This window comes from Artibeus jamaicensis, unplaced genomic scaffold, assembly GCF_021234435.1.
Source record: "Artibeus jamaicensis isolate MK-2021 breed Jamaican fruit bat unplaced genomic scaffold, CSHL_Jam_final contig_923, whole genome shotgun sequence".
NCBI classification, from domain to species: Eukaryota; Metazoa; Chordata; class Mammalia; order Chiroptera; family Phyllostomidae; genus Artibeus; species Artibeus jamaicensis.
In genome coordinates, this window is record NW_026522014.1 from 6,553,896 (window position 1) to 6,579,883 (window position 25,988).

At 41.4% G+C, this 25,988-nt stretch overlaps 1 protein-coding gene across 3 annotated transcripts in view; it reads left to right on the top strand.

Moving 5' to 3' along the window:
* Positions 1-11,603, top strand: part of UMAD1 (UBAP1-MVB12-associated (UMA) domain containing 1) — a 197,943-nt gene extending 186,340 nt beyond the window's left edge. For all 3 annotated transcript variants that reach the window (XM_053655078.1, XM_053655077.1, XM_037136694.2), the window contains one exon: positions 9,502-11,603. In XM_053655078.1, coding sequence (XP_053511053.1) covers positions 9,502-9,759 — 258 coding nt within the window. In that variant the 3' untranslated portion in view covers positions 9,760-11,603. The remainder of the gene's footprint in view (positions 1-9,501) is intronic.
* The last annotated feature ends 14,385 nt before the right edge of the window (positions 11,604-25,988 follow it).

Sequence of the window (25,988 nt, forward strand, 5' to 3'; positions counted from 1 at the left end):
TAAATCCAGGATAAACATAATGATACCTAACTTATTTTGAATAAGCTAGTTTGAATGTAAAGTTTAGAAAGAAATGTATTTAGTCATTCAATAACCACATGTTGATCACCTGTGATGAGCCATGCATGGCTGTGATTGCGAAGGGAATAGAGAGGAAAGCTCTTGTCCATGGCTTTCTGCTGCCCACAGTTTCATGAGGGGCAGAGAATTCTACCCCGTGTGATGTATGTGGGGGGAGAGGTATGCATGGTCTGTTAAGGGAACACAGGGAGAGGCACTTGGCCTAGGTTTGAGGAGTTACTTGGGGAAAGCTTTATTAAAGAATTTTGATATACATCCTAAAGGGCAAGTTGAAATGGGCAAAATGAAGGGAGTAGAAGAGAGAAAGATGTCCTAATTTAGGCAAATGTACCTGAATGAGCCAAGGCTCAGAGCTAAAGAGAGAGCCTGCCATATTTGGATATCAAATAGCAAACAGCTTGGTATGGATGGAGTAAAGAGTTTAGGAAATGGTAATAAAAGAAACTGGAGGGGTAAGCAAGGCCAGATCATACCTCTTATACTATGATAAGGAGTCTGTTCTTTTCTCCAAAGGCATTGAAGAGTTTTAAGCAAGGAAGAGCATGTATTTTAGGTACCACCAGGGAGAATATAGTGTAGGGGGAGCAGGGCCATATGCAGGAGACTCTTGTGACATTCAAGGCAGAAGACTACAGTGGCTGACAATGACAGTGGACCCAAAAAGAACAGGGGAAACTTGCGGCGATATTAAAAACATCACAATCTGTAGGACTCGGTCATTTGCTGGATGGAGTGTATGGAGGAAGTGACACCAGGGACAGAAAAATCAAAGACAGTTCAGGTCCATGTGTTGGACAACCACGTTGGTGTCCTTCACCAAGACAGAAAATATTAGAAGTCCACTCACTCATTACATTAGGGGTGGTACTGGGAAGGAGATGAGAACATGTTGAGTTTAAGATTCCTATGTAATATCCAAAAGAACATGTGTGGTAGTTTAACACATGGGTTACAAACTGTAGATAGAAATCTGGGTTGGATATTGGGGTGTGCATGTGTGCACGTGTGCACACATACACTTATCTACAGACTGACTTCTGGGGAGGGGAGAGGTAGGGAGGACAGTGGGCACCATGGATACGGGTGAGCTCATCCAGGCAAGGGGGTTGAGAGCAAGAAGAATAAAGGAACAGAAATGAGGCCCTGGAGAATACCATCACCTCCAAAATAGGCAAAAGAATAGACAGAAGGCAAAACTAAGAAATGCCAAGGAAGCCCAAAAAGAAAATTCAGATTTGCACTTCAAAACCTCTGAGTTTAGCAAGAAGTGATTATTAGCAAACTTGGAGAAAGCAGGGTTAGGAGAGGGGGGCAGAGAGGGAAGGGAGGCTGCAGTGGGTGGAGAGCACAGTGGGTAGTGTCCACAGGGTCTGCATCTGGCTGTGAAGACGAGGCAGAGACAGTGCAGTGGTCCATGGGTGCAATGGCAGGGGCGGTACAGGCTCCAGGAGGGGCATCTGTAACTAGTGACGTGACCATACGAAAGATTAGCAGTTAGGAGATGCCTTCAAATTGATGCAGCCGTGTCCTTGAAGAGTGGGGATGGGATGGACTTGGAGCACCAAGGTGAGGGATTAGCTGTGGGTAGGAGGAGGGCAGGAGGGAAGCACAGATTGGTACAAATGCAAGTAAATTTTTGGAGTTGAGGAGATCCTTACCTAATGATTCCTATTTTCTCTGTTAAGTAGGAGTCTAGCCCACCTGACAGAGACCAGAAGGTGGTCATGTAGGGCTAAGAACAGAAAGGGTGAAATATGCTCTCTAAAGAGTGGGGAAAGGGGCCCTGGCTCGCATGGCTCAGTGGATTCAGTGCTGGCTTGCGAACCAAAAAGTCACCCTATCGGTTCCCAGTCAGGGCACATGCCGGGGTTGTGGGTTGGGTCCCCAGTTGGGGCCTTGCAAGAGGTAGCTGATCGATGTGTATCTCACACATCGATGTTTCTCCCCCTCTTTCTCCCTCCCTCTTTCTCTAAAGAAAAATAAAATCTTTTTTAAAAAGAATGGGGGAAGGCATACTGGGAAAATATAAGATTTCTGGTCAGCTTAAGGTTAGAGATCACCAGTTCTTACAAACTAATGAAATTTTTTTTAATCACTGAAATAGCCTTTTGTATTTTCAAAAGCAGCATAAACAGGATCACATTGAAGACACTGCTTCTCGCTGGTCCCTTTCCTAAAATGCCTCTTTTCTCTTTCCTCTGCTCCCCCACGCTAGCTGGCGGGTACAGATTTTCCGGCTCAGTCAAGCCGCTTTTCCAAGAAAGCACAGAACAGATTACAGAAGTAAGCGACAGCCGGCTTACTTCCCCTTCTTCACTTGCATGCATTCAGCTGGAGTTCTGAAAAAAGGAAGTCAGGAGAGCTATTTTTTTTTCTTTTTTAAGAAAGACGGGAGAAGCAGGCAGCACAAGGAGGTGGAAATACTGAGGGAAAAAGAAGAGTAAAGGGAACAAATATTGAAAAAAAATCATGAGCCAAAATTTAAAGTGAAATGATGCCAGAGATCAGAAAGTTAACTCTCTCCTCACTGACCTAGCCTCTTCGTTGGCTACTCAGAGGCGCTGCTTCCTGCTGCTGGGAGCCCAGGTCACGGGGAACCTGTGTCTTGTCAGTGAATTCAGCTTTCTGCTACCTAATTTATCTGCATCAGTGGTAAAGTGTCCCAGGCTTTTTTTGTTTGTTTGTTTGATTCTTTGGCCTAACCCCTCAATTTACGAAGCAAATCTGGGGTACCTAGAATATCTGCAAAACAAAGGGAAGAGACTCAGTGCCCTTCAAAAATATGTAGTGAGCACTTGTTATGTGTAGATACGACTGTTCTTGGTAGTGGGGAATTGCAGAAAAATCAGAGTCTCTACCTTGCAACGTAATTTCTCACCAGTGAAAGGAGTCTATTGCTCGGGACTTAGGCAGGTGTGACAGACCCGTCCTGTGGCTTTTCTCAGACATTTATTAGTGACCAGCTTCTTAGAGAAAAGAAGCCTGAGCGCTGCTTTAATTGTGCCATTACTTGTATCACTGCTTCCTCTTGTCCCCTGATGCTTCTGACTCAGATTTGCCCCCAACCCTCCCCCACTGAGAAGCTGATGTAATGCAAGCAGATACCAGCAGAAGCCAGAATAGAATGGATAGTTATCTGGGGAGATAAAGTGACAGTGTTGCCCGTTCAGGCTGTTGTTCAAAGGAACATGTCTTTTATTTATAGACATTAGAATTTAAAGGCATAGACAGCCAGAGCTTGATATTACCTCTTCTTACTATAACTTGTTTCCTGGAAATGTGCTTGGTTTAGCTACCTTCTTTGCATGTAAATTGAATGTGTTAGATGGGTGTTTTATACCTGGTTTCTTGTTCTTTTAATAGATTCTATTACTGTTTTGGTTAGGGCTGGTTTCTTATTTTTAATGCTTCAATATTTTGCTTTTATAGGACACTATTTTATCTCTGATAAAATATAATATCTCAGAGAAATATTTTTATCTCTTATCCGAGGCATGGATTGCAGGGGGGGGAAAGCAGGAGGTTGTAAAAAATGTCAAATATAGGTGATGTTCATATTAATAAAACGCTCATACATTAGTGGGGTATGGCCGAGTAGATGAGGTCTCCAAATTGTTAGTGGGTTTGCAGTGTTGGCTCCCCTTCTCAGATTTCATGGTGGTTACTGGGGCTTTTGTGCCGGGAAAACTGAAGCTGTCTGTCCTTAAAACGGCATTTCCTTGCTTTCGAACACCCAGAATGAGGTTCACAGGATGCCACTAACCTGCTGCTGCTCCAGGGAGTGACGTCGTTTTTCTAAGTCTTTACTAAAAAGTGCTACGTGCCCTGTATTCTTGGAGTGTTTTTCCTAAGCTCTGAGAAGATGTTCCAGATTAAACCTCATGAACCTTTACAGCCCTTCTGCGAGAATGGAAGAATAGTGTCCATAAACCCCTTTGAGTTCCCCGAAACAGATAATAGAATGTGAGCAACACAAGATAAACTTGGCCAGTCCATTTTTTGACAGATTAACTGATAAAGAAGAAATAACTTTTAAACACACATGAAAACAGCTAATTAATTATAAACTTTGTTTGTTGTAATGATATTGATAAGGAAATTTGTTTTCTTCTGACAATTAAAGAAGAGCCATTCTGACACGGAATACTCATATTTAAGCTATGTAAGGGTAAATGCTCATTTGCAAAGGAAGTATTAAAGCTAGATTATATGAAGGAACGAACACTCAGGAACAATATCATAGCAACATTTCTGTGAACAGGATCACATATTTCTAAATCACAAAAATAATGAACATGTTTTATGAACATGATATTTGAAGTACATTTTAAAAATCTGGCTATTAACCATAAGGTTAATTGATTCTTTTCTTCCTGTTCTTTTGTGGTTAACATACTTACTTATTCTTCCTTTTAAAGACCCATTTTATTATACAAATGAGAAAACTAGAAAGACTTTATGTCTAAGAGAGAGAGACAGGGGAGCCCAGCCACCATTCGGCCCTCAGCCCTCACCTCTGCATCCGCTGGCTGCCAAGCGAGAGACTTAGAGCTCAGTGTGACTGGGTGCGGGGTCCCTGAATTTGACTCACATTTTCTTTGTGACTTACTCTTGTTCTGCCTTGTAACTTCCCCTCTCCAGCTCTCAGCGTGGCAGCAGCAGCTGCATCATGGTGCTCACCCTGCTGCCAAGGGGGCAGGCGGCCTCCTTGGAGACGGTAACACAGCACTCCAGCCAACTGTTAGGAGGTAGGCACTGGAGTAGTGTGCACAGCACTTCTGAGTTCAGATCCTTCTAGGAGGCATTTGGCTCAACACCCTGAACATGGTATTTTTAAAGTTAATTTAATTTTTGGAAACTTTTTATTATGGGAAGTTTTCAAACATATACAGAGGCAGAAAGGACACTGTAATGCCCCCCACCCCCTGTAAACTTCCTTTTCTCCGTTTCAACAATGATCAAAGGCAATGGCCAACTCACCGTCCATGGTGTTTCCCTAACTGGCTCCTGGTAGGTTCATTCCCAGGGAAACATATCTGCTAAATTTCAGTGGCTTTTCTGTCCTTCAGTCGATGATCGGTCACTTTAATGACTCTGTCCTTTCTTCTTAAAGGTAAAAGATAATTAGAGTCTTTTGTCCTTCTAATTTAAGCTGGGATAATACTATATTAGGAACTGTCATATTTTTTAATACTGTTCCCTAAATTTTCAAGGCTTTGTTCGTCCAGCCAGCCAGTCTGTCCAAAGTATGTGTGACATGTGAAGGAACGCACAATGTATTTATCAGAGCATTAGAGACCACAGCTTTACCGCAGACCCGCTGTGGGACCTGCACCACCGTCCTGAACCGTTCTGTGCCCGGCATCCTCTGGATTTTAGCCCGGGGTTAATAATAACCGTACACACCTCACAGAGCTATAGACTTAAATGAGCAAATACATTTAAAGAGGCTAGATGGACCCTAGCACACAGTAAGTAATCTATATATAATAGTTGCTGCTGTCATCATCATCATCGGTCCCTCATCACTCAAGTTATAGCAGAGAGACCTGAGGCCCGGGTGGATAAAGTAACCTCCTTCTGTTCACACAGCTGTTTTATCGGGAGAACTTGAATAAGAAACCACATCTCAATTCCTTTATTATTCTAGATATAGTTCGAAGCAGTCTTGTCCTCAAGGAATTATGTTCTGGAAGAATTATTTGCAAAGGAAAGGGAGGAGGATTAGTGAAAGCATGAACAAAGAAATAAATATTGCTGCAGGAAAGTTAAACCTTACAAGTTTTGTGTTTAGAAAGCAAAGTGCCTTACGGGAGAAGGTGAGATTTCAAGAATGCTTTTGTTTAAGAAGGAAGGTGATTTGGCTAGTGAAATGGGACAGCATTCTGTACACAAGGAAGGAGGAGGAGAAAGTTCAGGCCTGGGACCAGACTAACAGATCCAGGGGAGACGTGCACCTGAGATGAAGAGGGTTAACAGGAGAGGGGAAGGTTACCATGATTCGAACCGCCAGTGAATGCCAAAAACAAAGAGATGAACAGATCGAGTCTTTATCTAAAGCCAAGTGGGGGCTGACACTCTGAAAGTTTTTACTCACTTTAATACATGCTGAGCACTGTTCTACTCATGAACATTATTTAATCCTCATAACAATCCTGTGAAACAGCTACTATCATTGACTTCATTATACAGCCAAGGAAACAGAAGGTAAAGAACTTGTCCAAGGCCGTTTGCTTATTATTAATAAGCGGGAGACCTTGGATTTGCAAGAGCTCTAAACTCTGTGCTCTTAACCACTCGGCCCTGCTGCTCCATGGTAACCGAGCCCTGGCGCACGTACTTAATCCTGGAGACACCGGCACGTGGTGAAGCCCTTCACAGAGGCTGGGACTGTGGCTTCATTAGGCACCGATGCCTGTGCTATTTATTAAAGTCGCATTTAGGTTTCACTAGGCAGCTGCTGTCCACTGCATAATGGACCTTCCTAATCAGCTTTGTCATAACAGGGTGTGGTTCCTTTTGTTCTCTTCGAAATCCTGAGAAAGTCCTCTGGTGCTTCACTCTCACACCAGGTTTCAGACCGCCCTGGCCAGGGATGTGCTCACGCACTTCCAGCCTTCCCCGAGGGCCTCTGCTCTCCGTGGAGGCGGTGCCTGTGATGAGAGCAGCTCCTCCTCTGCAGATCTCCACTGATTTTTCCTTTCTTTGACCGTCTTCTCATTAGTATGTGAACTGCCATCCTTTCTCCCAACATAAGAAACAGAAAATAAAATGAAGAGAAACCTCAGTGGACCCCACATTCCTTTTAAGCGGCTGGCCCATATCTCTTTTCCTGTGTTAAAGCATAATGTCTTCAAAGAATTGTCAGTTCCCGGACTTGTCTTCACTTTCGTCCTTCCCTACCCTTTTACACACACCAAGAAGACCTTCTCTGCCAGATCTCTCTCACCCAGCTCTGACTCGCATTAGATCCCGCTGCCTCTTAACAGCTCCACTTGGATGTCAGGCACCTGGAATGACCAGAACTGAACTACTGATCTTCCTACATAGGCCCAGAACTGCGACTTCATCCTTGGCAACACTCTTGCTCTCGTACCCCACATCCATTCCATCAGCAGATCCTGTTGGCCTCACCCTGAAAGTCTGCCCCAAATCCATCCGTTCATCTCCCCTTTATTGTCATCACCCCGACCCACATCACAGCCGTCTCTCTGACCTAGCTGGTCTCCCTGCTTCCCAACCTGGCCACCGAACCCTCTGCTGCACACTGTCAACAAAGCAACCAAAGTGACCCTTTTAAGACATCAGTCTGAGTATATCTCCTTCGCAACAATGTGCTCTTTTTACTCCCACATGCAACAATCTCCTGCATATAATGTCGAGTGAAAGAAGCCAGAAACTAGAGTCCATGCCGTGTGATTACCTTCACTTAAAATACAAAAATAGGGAAAACCAGTCCATGCTGTCAGCAGTCAGGACAGTGATGGGACAGAGGCCCATGCTCCTCGTGACTGAAAGAGCACCCGAAGGGCCTTTTGATCGGGTGCTGGCTGCTCACAGGTGTTTCAGTTGGTTAAAATTTAGCAAGCTGTTAAACTTTTGATGTCCCCTTCCTGTGTATATCTTACACTTCCATAAAAAGTGTTTTTAAAAAATTACTTCTTACACAGAAAATAATTCTTCTCTAGACTTAGATAAAGAATTTATCAGCATAAGCCCTGGCAGGTGTAGCTCAGTGGATTGAGCCCGGGCCTGTGAACCAAAGGATCGCAGTTTGATTCCCAGTCAGGGCACATGCCTGGGTTGCAGGCCAGGTCCCAGCAGGGGATGCATGAGAGGCAAGCATACATTGATATTTCTCTCCCTCTCTCCTTCCCTTCCCCTCTAAAGATAAATTAAAATCTAAAACAAAATAATAAATAACTTTTTTAATCTAAAAAAAGAATTCATCAGCATGTATAACTGTTATAATGTAAATCCCACACAGGCAAAAATCTTGTCTGCTTTTATCCAATCAGTTAATATTTATTGAGCACTAGGCACTGACCTGGGCATTTTGGGATACAGCAGTGAACATGAGAGACAAAACCTTCTTGAGCTTCTCAGGGATTATAATCAGAATGAACCGTATAACATAGAACAAGGTGCTAAGAGCTCTGAGAGGAAAAGAGCAGAGACGGGACAGGGAGTGCTGGAGTAGAAGAGGTGGCAGAGCCGGAGACAGTTTAAATAAGCGGCCAGGAAAAGCCTCACTGAGAAGCTAACCTCGGGTGCCAGCTTGGAAGGAGGTGCGGGAAGGAGCTCAGTGTATATCAGGGAACAGAACCGCCTGGGCAGCGGACTGGAAGGGGCGGCCTGAGGCAGAAACAGGCTGGCTGCGCACTGGCAACGGCAAGGAGGCAGTGAGCCTGCAGAGGCGGGGGCTGACGGCCTAGCTGGGGACATGGGCACCGAGGGCTCGACAGGCCTCTGCAGAGACTCTGGCGCTTTATTCTGCGTGAGACCCGGTGGGGTGGGAGGATGAAATTTTGTTTAGTTTTCAGCCACTTTAGTGGCAGGTGGTTCATTCTCACTGCTGTAACTATACCTCAGTTTATGTATTCTACGATGATGGATACTTAGGGAGATTCCGCTTTAGGGCTTACAAAGAGTGCTGCTGTGTACCACCTACCTCATGTCTTCTGATAAACTACTGTATGCAAGATATACCAATTTTAAAGAAATTGAACAAGATATATCAATTCCTTGTGTCTGAACAGCTTAAGTAAATTTAGTTCCCAGGAAAGTCAGACAGTCCACCAATGCTCACAGTACACATTAGCGGTCAACTCTGCAGGATGTGTTAGAGTAAGGCAGTCAAGTATGCAAAGCAGAAAATACAAAGAAATGTCAACTAGATGGCTTGTGCTCAAGGACCCTGGTGTCTAGTTGGGGATAAGAGGTTTGTCTATGAAACAGCAACTAGCAAGGACACCTAAAGGAAGTGCCAAGTAATATCTTAGGCAATTTGCTCCATAAGCACTTTGAAGTGGGCAAGGTCACTTTGGACTGTGTTGCTATAAGATCACAGGGAATCTGGTAATTCTGTAGAGCCTGAAAGTGTAGATTGGGTTTGGAAAAGCAGAGACAGACTTTGCAGACATTATCTGGGCTAGGGAAATAGGAAGAATGCCAGTTTGTATTTGAGGGGCTCAAGGATGGTCACTCTGAGTTACATTAGGGTTTAGGATTCATTTCAAAGTGTAGTGGAGCTTGATATGGATGTATTTCTCAAGTAAAGCAAGTAGCTACATTCTAATCTGGGAATATTTCTATAGTCCCCCATTTCTCAATGATTTTGGTATGTTTGTGCCACACTTACCATCACTAAGCTACCATGTCCATGAGGTCTAAATGATTTGAATGTATGCATATTTTTAGACTGGCAAAGAAGACTCATCCAGTGTGACTGTAGCAGGCCCCGAGGCGGAAAATAAGGCAGGCCAGACTCTGGAGAACAGCTCGTTAATGGCCGAGCTTCTGAGCGATGTGCCCTTCACCCTGGCCCCGCACGTGCTGGCCGTGCAGGGCACTGTCAGTGACCTTCCAGACCACTTACTCACCTATGACGTCAGCGAAAACTTGTCACGATTCTGGTATGACTTTACTCTTGAAAATTCAGTGCTCTGTGATTTATAATTTTTATGTTTGTTTGTATCTTAAGCTTTAAGACAAAAATTTGCCCATGTGTTTAAGCTGTTTGATGTTTGTTGCCACTTCACTGTCCAAAGGCCCTCGGAAAAACGAGGATTGTAAAGGAAAGAAAGTAACATTACGTTCATTGCTCTGTTTTTCAGAATAAAGTATATTTGTATAAAATGGAACCTAAGTTTTACTTCCTTTCCCGTGAATAACAAATATGAAAATTAGGCAATCATAGTTTTATGAAAGGAGTAGGGTCCTTCAACCAGGCCCTCAAAATACAACACCTCAAACTGATCTTAGAAGAACCATGAAGAGGAACCTTCAGAGCATTCGCACCCTCAAGGCATTTTCCTTGGTTTCTACAAGTCAAGTCCATCCTGAGAGCGAGTGTGAACTCCCTTCTCTGGTTTGGAGGAAGCTTGAATCAGTATTATTCTTTCTTCTTCCAAAGTGTTTATGAATGAGTTCAGAAAAAAATTATCACCAGTTAACCTGAATTTCTTCAGTCTCCATATAGACTCTGACGTGGAAATTGAAAACTTGCCCTAAAAAGCAGGGGGACTTGTCAGGCCTGGGAAGCTCAGTCTGTTAGACAGAGCACTATCCCAATACACGAAGGTTGTGGGTTTGATCCCCAGTCAGGGCACGTACAAGAAACAACCATTAAACGCATCAGTAAGTGGAGCAAGAAATGGATGTTACTCTCTCTTCCTCTCTAAAATCAATAAATGAAAAAATAATTTTTAAAGCAGGGGGAGTTTGCTGATAAGAGTGCTATAACAGGAACGCTCTGGATGCTGTTTCTTTGTGTGATAAATTTCCGTTTCCTTAAACCCATGGCATTTCTTTGCACCTTGAATGATTCCTGTGCTCCTGCCTTTGTTTTCTGCCCGATGCTCCTCCAGAATGTTCTTCCTCACCAGCTTCCTGAAGGACTTTCCTGCTTCTGCCTTGGTTAGCATTTATTCCCCCAACCACATATGTCCCCCGATATGAAGAGAATCCACACTTCCTTTCCACCTCTCTGCCTCCCAAAGAAAAACATCTCAGGATGCTGCAGGTTACTGCTGACAACACCCTCATTTAGAAACCCGTTGGCCACAGTACAGATGGAAGCGTTTTACTGCTAGAAAAACTGAAAGCAACTCATTTCCAACTGGAGCACAGGCAGAACACCTAGATACGATTTTCAGTTCTTGAATATCCATTATATATTCCAACTAAAACAGCCGAGAACTGCCACGGGTCAGTAAACTGCAGAGGGAATAAACTGTGATAGTGTTTTCCGTGCCATGTAAAATTTGATCCCATTTGTTCTGTATAGTAGCAATGTGATTTATTAATTCTGTGCCAAATTCTAAGTATATTTTTCATGAAGATAGAGTACCATAGCAAAACTGAACACTGTGCATAAAGGTACATGAATTATTCAAGTTTTAATGTGTTATGCATGTTTGTTTAATAAAAGTGGCATGTTCTTGATAAAAAAGCTATGTTATTTAAAAGATACACATTTCTACTGCCCCAAATGTGTGTCACTTACAAATAGTTTTACCACCAAGGTAAATGGTTAAATTAGATCTTTACATAGTTTCATAAAACATCAGTCTAGGAAATGTGACTTGTTACTAAACAAATGGGAATGTTTTACAGCACTTTTTTGTGAAAGCCCATCCTTAATACCCATGTTAATGTACCTTAAAGCCAAATGAAGCCTGTCATCAATTTAGCTAATATGTGTTAAATTTTGCCTCAAATACTTATACATTTCATTTATATTTTTGTCTACTATGTTATATAAATATGCTGATACATATTTTAATTTGCCTAAAATTGTTATATTTAAATAAATATGATTAAAATAAACTGATATTTTAATTAATTTCAGATTCAGAAAAATTATTTTGTCTGCATTATTCATGTCTGAATGCAAGTTATTGATTCTTTGGGAAGTAAATATTTAAGTAGCTTGTGTAGCATAGAAAATATGAAATTTCCTCTTATATGTAGGCTTTAAGGAATAACATTGAAATGGTAAGGTTACTCACTAGTGTCGTTTTGAAGGACTGAAGAGAATCGAGAGAAGTCATGCGAACATCCGTAGAGAGGTCCCATCATCACAGACTTTAGTAGCAAGCACCAGCGTTAATAACCTATTATTAAAAGGAACATTGTGGAAATGGCCATTTTAATTTTCTTATCCTGTGTATAAATCAGTGTTGCTGTTTTAAAACTGGAAGAAAACATTAGGAATCAACCAGCCAACTCCATTTTACCCAAGAGAAACTTGAAGCCTAGAAAGGTTAAGTGACTTACGTCACCTAATTAGTGGTAAATAAACATTTACTTGACTAGTATTAATAGTGACAGTATACATTATAACAAAGCTGCATGCTGTGGTGGGAAGGAGGTGGAGCGTTTGAAGCAGGCACACAGAGTCTGTAGTGGGCCCCTCGCTTCCAGGCTTTGAGTCAGTCAGCCCCCGACTTTGGTGTCTTTAGTTCCGTGTTTGTTAGATAGTAACTGGGTGCACCTTGCAGGCTCGCATCAGGCTTTAGATGGCACGTGCCAAATGCCTAGCAGTACAAAGCTTGACACGTCATCAGTGTTCTGGGGAAGGGAACTTAACCACATACAAACAAACCATAGTCTAATGAAACTCAAAATAGGTATTCACTGAACTTCTTAATGGGTAATATAAAAAATAGCTGCTACATTTATTGTACAACCCTCCCACCCATTATTTTTTCCATGTTAAGTACTAAACACTACAAAAAATATTCCTAAAACACGTTGGCTGACTCTTCTGTAGTTCCTCAGTTGAGAATTCCATAGGGAACACTTTTCCCCCTATTATCAAGCATCATGTTTTTTTCCTCTTAACAAGTTATCATTATAAAGTACTGTAGGTATGGAATGTACAAGTGATTTTACTGAATCTGATTTCTATCCCTAAAACATATGCAGGAAGTTGTATTTTTTCCAGCTTTTTAAAAATGGCATTTGCATCCTTTCCTAAAAACAGAATTGGAGAGGCAATTATGACCAATTTCTTATTCTGGCCAATTAAATTGTGATTAATTGAACTTTTAAAATTGTATCCTTCCATGTTAACAAAAGCACAGTTTTTATCAAACAATTCTAGAAACTCCACTCTAGGTTTGTTTGTTTTTTTTTTAGATAAACATTCATTGATACCACCACTGTTTTCCCTTTCTCAGAACAAAATGATCAATTGAAAAACAGTATGAAAGAAATATCTTTTAAAATTTGGAGAGATCTGATTTCTCATAATTCTGAAAGAAAGGGAGTAGCAAAGAAAGAATCTCATTCTTTTTCTAAAACAGTGGTTCATCAGACCTTACCCCCTTACCCTATCAATCATAAAAATTGATCAGTAAATGAACACTGCTCTTGGTAATCTAGCAGAGAATATGTTACCTTTGGAGATTAATACATTGTCTTATTAATCATGCACTAATACCATTCACATGAAATTTAAGCGTACTCTATAGGTAGCAGAAGGATGTTACATCTTTCAAAGCCATTGAAAAATCTAGGTTCGTGGACATGATCCTTTGAGCACTGTGTCTTATTACTAAGGCCACCGTGTAAATAGTATTGGGAAATCTAAAACTCTCAGAATAGGTCTGACTGCATTCATACTACAGTGGACTGAAAGGTAAAGTATTCATATGTGACAGGGAAATGACTGTTATGCCATATGCTTTGGTAGGTAGGTGTGGCTGAAAAAAGAGAGAAGGAAATGTATTCACTGAAGTGTGGGAACTCTGTTAAAGTCAATGTTGTAATAGGTTAATCATCATTTTTTAATTTAAATAAACTTTTGATTTTAGAATACTTTTAGGTTTACAGAAATAGTGCAAAATCTTCATATACCTCTCACCTAGTTTCCCCTATTTGCTATGACTAAGGAACCAGATACTGCTATTAAGTAAAATCCACACTCCATTCAAATTTCACAGTTTCTCCCAGTGTCCTGTTTCCCTCCGGCACCCTGTTCTGTGTCATACACCATATTCAGCCATCCTTAGGCCCCTTTAGGCTGTGACGGTCCTCAGACTTCATTTATTTTAGTGACTGTGACAGATTTATGGAGTACTTGTCAGATGTGTTGTGGAATGTCCTTCACCTGGGGTTTAGCTAATGTTTTCACATGGTTAGACTATGGTTATGGGATTTTGGAGAAATATTACAAAGGTGACATGCCCTTCAGTGAGATCATATCATATCACAGGTGCCTGCTATCAACATGACTATTGCTGATGTTAACCTTTGTCAAGTGGCTGAGGTGGTGTTGGCCAGGTTTCTCCACTGTGAGGTAATCTGCCCCTCCCCCCTCTTTATACTCCTCTTTGGAATTGAATCAGAAAGCACAGCCCACCCTGAAGGGGTAGGGGACGACTCTCCACATTCTTGAAGGGTTAGTAGCCATGTAAATATTTGGAATTTTTCTCTATGAGAGAGATGTCTTTTTTCTCCAATTTATTTATTTATCTATTTATCAGTCATTTACTTTCTTATATTGGGACTCCAATCTAAATCATTGGTGGCCAAGGGATATATTTACATTTTTATAAAAGTTAATAAAGAAAATGTAGAACATTTCACATGGTGTATATGAATACCATTTGATGTTGGACATGGTAATATATTCTATAATTTCCTCAGAATTCATTTTCCTATAAATATCAGACGTATTTCTCCTTAACGTGCCATGGTTATAACTGTATTCACAATAGGCCTTCCCTTTGGGGCTATGAGGGTTGCACTGTAAGTGGAGTCCTCTTAGATACTTGGCCTTTTCCTACCGAATTCCCATGATTGCATCTGAGCCATGATGTTGTTATCACCAGGTGGTGAAGAGGCAAGGTTTGAGTATGTAATCATTTTACTCTTTAAAGAACCAGGATAAGGCATGATACAAAGAGCTTTTCTTCTCTAGAGTAGATGCCTTTTTTTAGTAATAGCAAAAACAAAGTTGTACCTCCTGAAGATTCTAAGGAAAGAAATGTTTCGGTTTCTTCTTTAAGAAATAGTTTTAAGAAGTGGCATAAGGAAACTCAGTCCTCTTTCAGAGGGGGGAAGTACCCCCAAGAAACTCTTTGTACTTCTGATTAACCAAAACTCAACTGTGTGCTAAAACGTAAAGTTGATCTCATCCAATTTCAGTTGGGGGGAAAAAGTAAAAAGCGTCTTATTTTGTCCTTGGAAGAAACCTGAATATAGTTCTTTGTCAAGACTTTTCCCAGTCCCAATTTTCGCCCCCCTGCAAAGGAAATAAATTCCTTACAATCAAAGGTAAGGCAAAGGATAATTGCATCCAGAACAGCCCCATCAGTACGCTAACCCCAAACCAGCCTACAGACAGCTTGTTAGTTACAACCCAGGCCAGAGAGGGAAGCAGACAATAGACCATTTCAGAGGTCAGTTAAGGAGACGACCTCCCACTTAGGACTGCTGCCAGAGACGCACAATCCAGTGTCTGACATCTGGGCCTTGCAGCTGCAAAGTCTGCCCCTTGTGTGGCCACAGGTGTTGGCTATAACTCTGAGACACAGAAGAAGGAACAGGAAAATGTCAGTTTCATTGTGTGTATGTGTTTAGTGTATGGTTTTTTCTTTGAATTCTGTGTTTCAAAACTGTACATAATTTATTTTGTTTCAAAATTAATGTACTTCTGCATAATGGCAAGGAACATTTGGGAGGCTAACAAACAAGAAGCTTTTGTTCGTGAGCAAGGGCAAAACAAAGCCAAGTTTTTACACCTACAGGGTACACTGTTCACGAACACGCTGTGTGCAACATTGTTAGCTTAGTCGTTTGAATAGGCCATCTCAGGACTAGATAGATAGATAGATAGATAGATAGATAGATAGATAGATAGATAGATGCTGAAAAGCAGGTAGGCACTTGGTCTAAGATAAAGCCTAAATACTCATTCTCTGTCTGTCCTCTCCTGCCTCATCCTGGTTGGGGTAAATTTGTGTTTATCAATATGCATTTCTGGGCATGGGACAGACTATCTAATTTTCTGTCTCACACCATACCAGCTGTAACCATCAGTTAACACAACTTAAAACAGTAACACTAAGCTTTCCTCTTCCCCTTGCCAAGAGACTTAGCTCCTGATTGTGAGGCAAATCTAGAAGTTTCTACCTCATATAGTTGTTTGAGGTTCCTGCCCCTAAAGATGTGGGCGACAGTAGCAATGAAGATGATTAAGAGGCTAGAATGACATTGGTAAGATATATTCAGAGCCAAGAGTCAGCAGCATTTTAAAAAAATATGTCCATACTTCCATAATTAAATATATACTTCCTCTTTGTTGTGCCTACTTCATAGCCAGGAATTAGAAATTAATTTAATGCTGGAGGAAGAAAGCTTTAGATTTCTTCTTCTTACCAGATTTCTAAAGAGAAATGCTTCAATCATCAGGCCTGTGTTTCTCCACCTTTTAATTAATGCCCATATGCTCTGTGATGTTTTTCTCCCGACTGTATGCTCTCTATGTTCCTCCAGCCACGAAGATTTTGACAGGCTTTACTTTGTATATTCTCTTACAAAGACAAAAGAGAAATCCAACATGCTTTTTAAAACTATAGCCACCACCTCATTTCCCTTAAGAATCTCTGCTCTCCTACTGACGTTCTGCCGGACTTATGCTTGGCCCATGACCAATCCTCAGTCAGGATTTGTTGAATGAATGAGTGAACCAATGAAACATATCATCCAATTATCTATAAATGAGACTTTACAAAAGTGAAGGAATAGAATTTCAACTTTGGTAGTTTTTCAGGCCCCAGTAAGTTCCCTCAGTTATTGAGCTGTGTTTATGCCGCTGAAAATAATGCTTAGTTTACCGGGCCTCTACAAATTGTGCCTTTGGTCTGTTTTGGGTATTCTCCGTGTTTTTCAGGTTGTGCTGTCCTCTGCCCATAATGACTACGTATGTCCTCCTGATGAGTAAGAACTGCTTCTAGACAATACAGTGTATTTTGGGCCTGTGGATTAACTCGTTTGAGGTTTTATCTAGCTGTCAACTTTCCCTGGTGTGTTCTCGGTTATGTTTGCACACATTCTTGTCCCAGAATTTATTAATCCTATTTGACCTGTCCTTCAAAAATGTTTTCTTTTTGCATATGCTTTCCTTCCAGCACATTTGGGTATTTTAAATGACCTTGTTTTAGAAAAAAAGGCCCTTTTTTTCTAGAAGCAGTAGTGCCTGTTTCTTTAGCGCCCTTCTCTGTCTGTCTTACATTTCCTGCCCAGCCAGTTCTCTTCCCTTGTCACATACACATGTTCCGATCTCTCCCCTCCAACTCAAGCATCCTGAGAGGGTTGTCAGTACTTACGATGCCACTTCCTTACCTTTGGTTCACTCCTCCACCTACTGTAACCTGACTTCCGGTCCCTGGTTAGTACCTCCACCGACCTGCTTCATGTAGGAGCCACCTCCAGCTAATGCCACTGTCCACTGAGGGTGCAATTGATTTCCCCCTCGGTTGCCATGACATCACTTTTCTCATTTTCATTCCGTCTCCGACTGTTGGGGACTTTTTTCCCTACTCCATTTCCAAAATGTTGGTGTGGCCCAGAACCCCATTTTTGGCTCAGCTCTCTTCCCTTTCTGTCTTTTCCCTGTGTACTCATGTGCGTGTCTGTCTGCCACGGTTGACATCCAAGTCAGTCTCTTGCCCAGAATGCCCTCACGCTCCATATCCATAATCATCTCTGAGACATCTCACATGAATCTCACTCTTAGTTTCTATAACGAACCATGGTAGCTCTTGCTCATCCTCTACTCTGTTGCTCTGCTTTTCTTCATGGGATTCCTTTCCACTCCATACTGTCGTTACCATTTCTGCACCCCAGGAGACAGACACATGACCTGACCTGGTTCAGTCAGCATCCCTCCATCAACTGGTACTAGATGTAAGGAGAATGCTGCTCCTGTTTCGCTGGCATATTGCTGGCAGCCATCCATCCCTCCACGTTTCAAGTCCTGACCATATCATCTCAAGCCCTAGATCACCCAAGCAAGAAAAGTAGAAGTCTATCCTTCTTCCTTCTTACCTCCACACTCAGATGATAAACTTTGATTAATTACATATCCTAAGGGCTTGTCTCTTAAGCGTATACTCTCTTCTCCAGACCTACTGCTCCTACTTCAGCCTGGCCTTTATCATTTTTTTGTAACTGATGTCCCTGCATCCAGTTTAGTTCCCATCCCATCCATTCTCTATGGTAAAGCCAGAAGGGACTTGATAAAAAGCCAATTAAAGTCTTCAGTAACTCTCTAGTATCGTCTGAAGAATCAACACATCTTAAGGCACATAGGGGCCTCTATATGCCCCCAGCCTCACCTCATGACATTCCTCCTCCTGTCCTCTGTCCTCGCCCTATGGACCAATGTCCTGCCCTAGTAAACAGGCCATACCTCACTCACCATTCTTACAGTCTGTTCTTTTTGCCTGGAATACCCTGACCTTCCCTTCTTACTTTTCTTTCTTTCTTTTCATTGTTGTTTGTTGGACTTCTCTGGTCACAAAATATTTATTAAGATGTACTGTAGGGACTATAGTACAATAAACATAACATTTAGGATCCAACGTAAAATCATTTCAATCCTCTCCAAAGCCAGCCCAGCCCTCAGTGCTCGGCAGATGTAAAACCATTGCTGAGAGCATCTGAATACCTTTTAAGTGCAGAAACCACACATTAATTACACTTATGCAGCAAAAATGCATTCAGATTGTTCTTATTAGTCATTAGTAGTCAACTTGCATAAAGTATCAGAAAAAAGGAGAATGGAGCTCACCAAATCAGCTAAAAAATGAACCTGGCAGAACACATACTGTAATGGAAGAAAAGACGTCTATTTTTTAAAAAAACATTTTACGTACCCTACAGAAGCTTTGTTCATTCCAGACTCCTCAAGTGACCCAATCTGCGGCTAATTTCCTTCACCAGGTTTCAGTCGGGTGTCACCTCCTCTGGGAAGCCTTTCCTGCTCCTCCTAAGCTGGACTGGTCGTCCTCCCGTGTTTCTACAGGGTCTCGTGGGCTCCTCTTTCAAGGCTCTTGGTGCGCAGTATTGTAATTTTTCACTTGTCTACTTCAGGACTCAGTGAATGGACCTTAACATCACTTCCATGCTTAATCTCGTGCGACACCACGTGGGCTCAGTCAGAGAGTGGTGAGGGAGGGGGCAAGTGATTGAGTCACCATTTACTCAAAGAACTGTATACCGTTCTTGTCCCATCTACATTAGTATCTACCCTTGACTCTGTGTTGGAAGCCTTTAGGCAAACTTTCAGATGTTTATATTAGAATATGATACAATTCCTAAATGCTTCTAAACTTATTTTGTATCATAAATAATTTAGCTTCTTAAAAATTTTTGAGAGTAGAAATGTACCTTTTGCTTGGTTAAGCTGTATTAGTATTAATACAATAAAATGTATTTATTATAAGTTTTTAGGCATTGTTGATTATGTCTTTAAATTACATTTTGGGGAGGTGTGCTTATGAATCTATGTGACTTGTGTTTTATTTTTTGCTTTTTCTTAATGAACACAGAGAAAACTTTATTCTGCCTTCTATTAAATCAACATAGATTAATACTAATTAAATTATATGTCTCTTTTTAAATTGTGGGTTTGTATAGGTTTAAATTTATACCATACAAATTGAATGTCTGATGTTTTAATGGGGTGTGGCATGTTAGTTTTATGTAACCTAACCTTACTGGAGGGTTTAGCAACACTGACCCTTTTGGTGGTGGTCTACATTTTTAAAGGATCATTTTACTTATGAGAGAAAACAAAAATTTATCTGACAAAAGAAGATCATCATGCTGATTTTTTCATGCAAAGCAGGCCCTAAAATATTATTTAACTGGTCCATTCATTTGCTAACCAGTGTACTGCATGAATTCAGCTTTTTAATTTCTCTAATGGATTATGATTTTATACAAAATTGGTCAATCAAATTTCTAACCAGTGTGGTCGGTCACCACATTAGTTATTGCAGCTCTAGAGCTCCCAGTTTTGTGGGTACTCTCTTCCCCCAGATGCAAAAATACAGATACACCTTTTCAACAAATGGGGAAACAATAACAGGAAATCTCTTAAAACATTCATTTAGTTTATAAAAAAAAAATCTGTTATATTGGTTAACACAATTCTGCATTTCTGTTCTCTGAATAACAGCTTGGAAATACTTTATACTTGGAAATTACATCAAGAAGTAATAAAACCTCTCATTAGACCAAATTTTCAGAAAAAATAGTGTCCAGAACTAAACTTAAAAGGAAGTTCCTAAACTTTATTAATTTCCTTTTCTTGATTAAAACATCATGTTAAATGAGTGCCAAGGGTCAATAACTCCTTTCTCTCCCCTCCCCCCAATTGAAAGACTGTCTGCTGAAACTCTCTCTACTCATCTCAGGTTTACTACACTAGTATTTTTAGGTAACTGTAAGTTTCTGAACTTGGCAATGTACACCTATCAGAGAGCAATTGTGGAAATAAAACCCACGTTAAGCAAAGCAGTTGTCTCCTGGGTGTAGGTTATTTCCATCCAGGCTGCTCTAGCTTTCCTGGACACCACTCATTTCCCGCAGACTGTGGGGAGACCCTAGCATCCCCGTGCAATCCATCGCCACCCTGGGTGGGGGACCGCCAGGCCTGCGGCTGTGCTGTGCTGTGCGGTGGGACAGCACGTGCTCCGTCCTTCAACTTGGGCTTGTGCTGTTCTGCTTGGAATGAACAAAGTGCCAGAAATGTGCCCTGCACTTGACAAAATATAAAACACAAAGGGCAAGGGCTCTATCCTTAGCACTTTTCACTCCAGAATATAAAATAGCAGGTAGTGGTAATAATTACCAGGTCGACTGCCAAGGACAGGTTTGATCCCTGCAAAATGCCAGGTAAGTGAGCCAATTTAAATGAAAGTCATGCAAAGAGGTGACTGGGAGGGCATGTAGTGGTCATGTGGAGGAACCCCCCAAAATCTTTTGGGAGTGAATTTTTTTGAAAAATTAATATATATTCTAACATATACATTAGAGTGCATCATATAAAACACGAGATATGACAAGGACAGGCAGGGTTAGTGGGACAGAAGAAGAACCCACAGTCCCTGGAAATGACGCCAGACTCTCCTGTGACCAGAGCCTGGGGGTACTGAGCGGCTTCGGACCAGCGCCGTTCTCGCTGCCGGACCTGGTTTCCCACGGGCACCGTCAGGCCGACCTCTGTACGGCCTGCTCGGCCGCCAGCTCCTTCCCAGGGCCGTGCCGTTCCTCTGTTAATGCTCGTTCTCGGTACCGGAGTCTCCTGGTCGGCCTGCGCACCCACTGCTCGGACGGTTCGGTTCCTAGCTCCCTCCTAACGTCCTCTGAGCACGAAGTTCACATACCATCTCGGCAGCCTAACAGCACTTTGATTTCCTGACTGTTTCTTCCACTTATTTTCTGAAGAAATTACGTGGTGACTCTTAACCCTCTCAATAAATTGTAAGGTACGTCAAGGCAAGCTGATAATTATTTTATAATATAATACATATTGCACTGCCAGGTGCTCCATGAATACCTGACTTCCAAACATCATTCCAGTTGTTGATCTTAAACGACTGACCAGCCACACTCATCTAAAAGGTCTTCAGTGTCAAAGGGAGGTTCGCTGTCACCACTGTCATCAGAGATTTAGTGCCCTTTCCTCCTCCTCCATTCCTGCCCACTATTGTAAATGTGTTCTTCATATATACAGCCCCCGGACACCAGGTCCTCTCCCAGAAATGCATGTCTCACCAGCTAAAAAGTCGGCCTGCTGGGCTCCTCTGCAGGGGACGGACCCCCTACCTCTGCTGACTGGCCGTGCTCCTTGGAGGCAGAGGTCTGTTTTCCTCACCGAGAGAATGGCGCTCTTCCTGGCACTGGCCCTAACAGTCACTATGTGGAGCTTCAGATTTGTATCTTTGTGAATGAACATTGGGGCAAAGGATGAAACTCAGCAACATTTGCAAGTCAGTTTTAAAAGTACTCAGCCAGATGAGGACTTTATAGTTCAGGTGCCTGGTTCACTGACAACTTTGGAGAAATAGCACAGCCCACTCCTACAGAAAATGTTGAAGTTCATGATTGATTATAGAACTATTTCATCATCACCAGGAACCGATTATTAAGTGCCTTCTTTTCTTCTTTATTATTTTCAACAGTTTAATCATGTTTAACTTTGGTTTACATTTGAAGTCGTAACATTTCTCCCCTAGGAGGTGCTTAATAAATTCTGCAAGGAAGGAAGGGAGGGAGGGAGGGAGGGAGGGAGGGAGGGAGGGAGGGAGGGAGGGAGGGAGGGAGGGAGGGGGGGATGGGGTGTTGTCCATCACACCTGCAGATGGCCAATGACCCCTGAGAGTACAGCCCCTGAGCACAGTTTTATGTCTGTGCACCAACACACACTACATGCTTCTGTGTAACAAAAGGTAACAAAAGGCAGTTGACAGGATGAATGTGTTGGGGTGGTATTCAGTGCTAGTGGTAAATTATCTTATATTTGCTGAGTTCTTCTTAGGTACCAAGCACTGTTCAGGTGATTTGATTATATTATTTTTCCTTTTAAAACACTATTACTGCCAAAAGGTAGAAACAACTTAAATGTCCATGAAGAGACAAATAAATAAAATGAGTAATATACAATGGAATATTATCCAGTCATAAAAAGGAGTGAAGTTCTGATACATGTTAAAACATCAGTGAACCTTGAAAATATTATACGAAGTGAAATAAGCCAGGCACAAAAGGACAACTATTGTATTACTCCACCGGTATGAAATCTCTGTACTAGAGACAGCAAGTAGGTTAGAACTTACCAGGGACTTTGAGGGGGAAGAGAAGAAAGGGGATGGCAGTTATTGCTTCATCAGTTCAGAGTTTTTGTTTAGAGTGACTAAATATTTTGGAAATAGACGGTAGTAATGGTTGTACAACATTGTGAATGTAAATGATGCCATGGAATTTACACTTAAAAATAGTTAAAGTGGCAAAATTTTATATAATACGTATATATGAAACCACAATTTTAAAAATAGTGGGAATACCCTATTACTTATTTACTTTGAAATTTTAGGTTATCAGCAGTGTTTAAACAAACAGGAGGTATACATTCTAACCTAACAGGAAGCCTAGGAGTGTGGCATGGCCTGGGTCCGTGATCTCAGTAATGCCAAGGCCATCCTCGCTTTGACTCCCCCAGCAACAGCAAAACAAGTGCTGCAGCTGTACACAGTCTATGTTCAAGGCAGGAAGAAGAGAAGGGGATAACACCACACTAATCTTTTCCTTGTATCATAAAACACAAAAGCTTTCCTGATGCCCGTAATAATGTCCACTTAGATGTTACTAGGCGGAACTGTGCCTCACTGTATCCCTGGCTGCAAAGCAATGGAGGCTGATAAAATGAGTATTTAGCTTTTCCAGCCTCTAGAGTGCAGGCAGCAAGGAGATGGGCTGGACACACCTGTGAAGGAATGAATAGTGTCTGGCACAAAGACAAAAAAGAGGGACAGAAGGGTTAAATCAGAGTTGCCCAACCTGTCAAGTGTAGCTGACATTTTGGAATGGGTAATTCTTTCCTACGGGAGGTTGTCCTACATTGTCGGACATTTAGTAGCATCCCTAGGTTCTACCCACCTCCAGTACAATCCCACCTCCAGTGTGGCCATCCAAATTGCCTCTGGACATTGCCAAATATTCTGGGGGGGGTGGCACAAAGTCATTTCCACTAGAGAACTACCAGGTTAGATGATAGGTCAAGTCCATTGCAGAGAAGGGGTGGAGCTGAGGTTTGAACTCAGGACATCCAACTTTATAGCATTTCCTCTTTGCCATTCTGACTAGCCTATGCAGTTGAACAGATGGTAGTTAACAGGAGCTATGGATCGCCAACTTGCCATAGAATGAGTTCATGAAACATGCGCAAAATGCTATGCTAACTATCCACATACTTTACTGAGCCCTTGCTCTTTATCCATTACCTTCATCACTTTAGCAGTAATAGCAGGCATATGACTGAGGAACAAGAATCTAGTAGTTACAGCCCAACATTCTCAACAGGGCAAATCGGTTCCTGGGAAAGCAAAAGTGCCTTAGATATTAAATGATTTGTGGCCCTCCAAAACTCAGCCCTGCCCAGTGGATCTTATCTTAGTATGTAATTTCTCTACAAGGTACAATTTAAATTATTTTCTTCTCTTTGAGGGAACAATAGCAATAAAAAGGTTGAAAAACTGTACTGTAGCCTAAGGAACCAGGTGGAACAAGGAGTACATTTCAGGAAATGTGAGAAATATTATTACCTGACATGAGCTGATGTGGTCTCTCTTATTTGTGAGCTCTCAGAATGTGGATGGTGAGTGAATTTTAGGAGTCCTCTTGGGTGTTTTCATTAGATGCATCCCTTTAGCTACTGTTCCAGTCACTGGTCATCCCAGCTAATTCACTTTCATGTCTCTGCATTCATGAATGTAATAAATTTTTATATTTGTCTCTTTTTATCATCCTATTTGTTTCATTGGAATATAACTTTCCAACGTGTAAATTTCCCCCCTCTTGCTCATGTCTTCATTATTCAGAGGCATCTCCCTAATGTTTTTTTGAGAAATAGAAGTGTCTAGAAATACACAGTATTAAAATGTCTTTGGATCATCAGATGATTGTTAACATCATAAAATAGTAAGTAAATACAGGGTGGCCAACAAGTTTAAAAGCCATAAAGTTCAATAGATATAGGTTTGATTCCTTGACTTTGCGAAAGTTATATAACCTCACTGAGCCTCTATTTCCTTGTCTTTGAAATAGGCCTAATGTTTACTTCGTAGTGTTAAGAATTAAAGAAGGTATAATATGTCCACTACTTAGCAAAAAGCCTAGCACGTAGTGACTAATATGTTGCAACTACTGGCAATAGTGAATATAAATAATATTTAGTAGGGCAATTACTTTCTGATAGAAAAAATAGTGCTAGGAAAATGGGGTGGCTCAAATTGAAGTGCCCCAGAAAGGTCCCTCTTCAGTCAGTGGTTGCCCAGCAGAGCACGTAAGGATTGACTACACATGTTCTGCACCGGCCCCTAGTTCTCACCAAGCACAAAGACAGGATGGCCCAAGTCCATCTAGGAGACAGGCAGCTCTGGCTCCCATCTCCCTGAGATTGCTCCCTAGATCTGATGCTGTCCAATACTTTTAGTAAATCACTCAGCATTTGTTTATCAATATCCTCCTTTAACAAATTAGAAAGATGGTTCTTGCCTTTCTCTTGTGAGATTGTTTGTGGAGAGAAAATCCTTTCATTCATTTACATATTCTGTCCAAAGTGGAATACGGTATGGTCTCTACCCACATAGAGTTCACATTTTTCCCACTGGCCAGAGGGTCTTTATTACTTATTTAAAACCTTTTGCTTACTGCTTAACACATAGTAAATACAAAAAATAGCAAGCGTTTATCTGTCATTATGTTATTCTCCAAAATACAAAAATGTAAAATGCGTCTTAACAACGTAGTGCTGACTCTGACCTTAGGAGAGTAGGTGCCCATTGTTGCCTGGGACCCTGAAGTCCAAGGTCTGTGTGAAGAGCTACTCCTGGGTGGGTACACAACTCAGTTGTCTATTGATTTTAGATAATACAGCATTCAGAGGATACTTGTTTTTTTATAATGGATCAGGTAGAGATGGAAACAAGAAGACTTTTGAAAGTAACTGTTGTTTCTGTTTTTAAAATCTCTTATATGAGAATAACAGTGTTTATGTAGGGTCTCTGTTTGGAGTTACTAAACTGCAGATAGAGGTCAGGAAAGAGGGCATACGTGGTTCTTTCTGTACCCTACATTTCTGACACTTTTTTCCAAGCAGCTAAAATTTACATGAGATAGTAACATCAAGGCACTACAAGAAAATAATCCATAGGTTTATTTTATATTTATGACTTCATCTGGCTGTAAAGCAAATGGCCACAGAATAAAATAGTCACATTATACTGACCATACTAGTTTAAAATCATTTAAATAACCACTAACCGTGAGTTTATTTGCTAGGAGGGCACATATTCTAGGCTAAATTTTGGCCTAAAGAACCGTATTAACTCCAGTACTTAAAGAGTCATGGGATAATCTTACAAAACATTCATAGCGAAGCATCG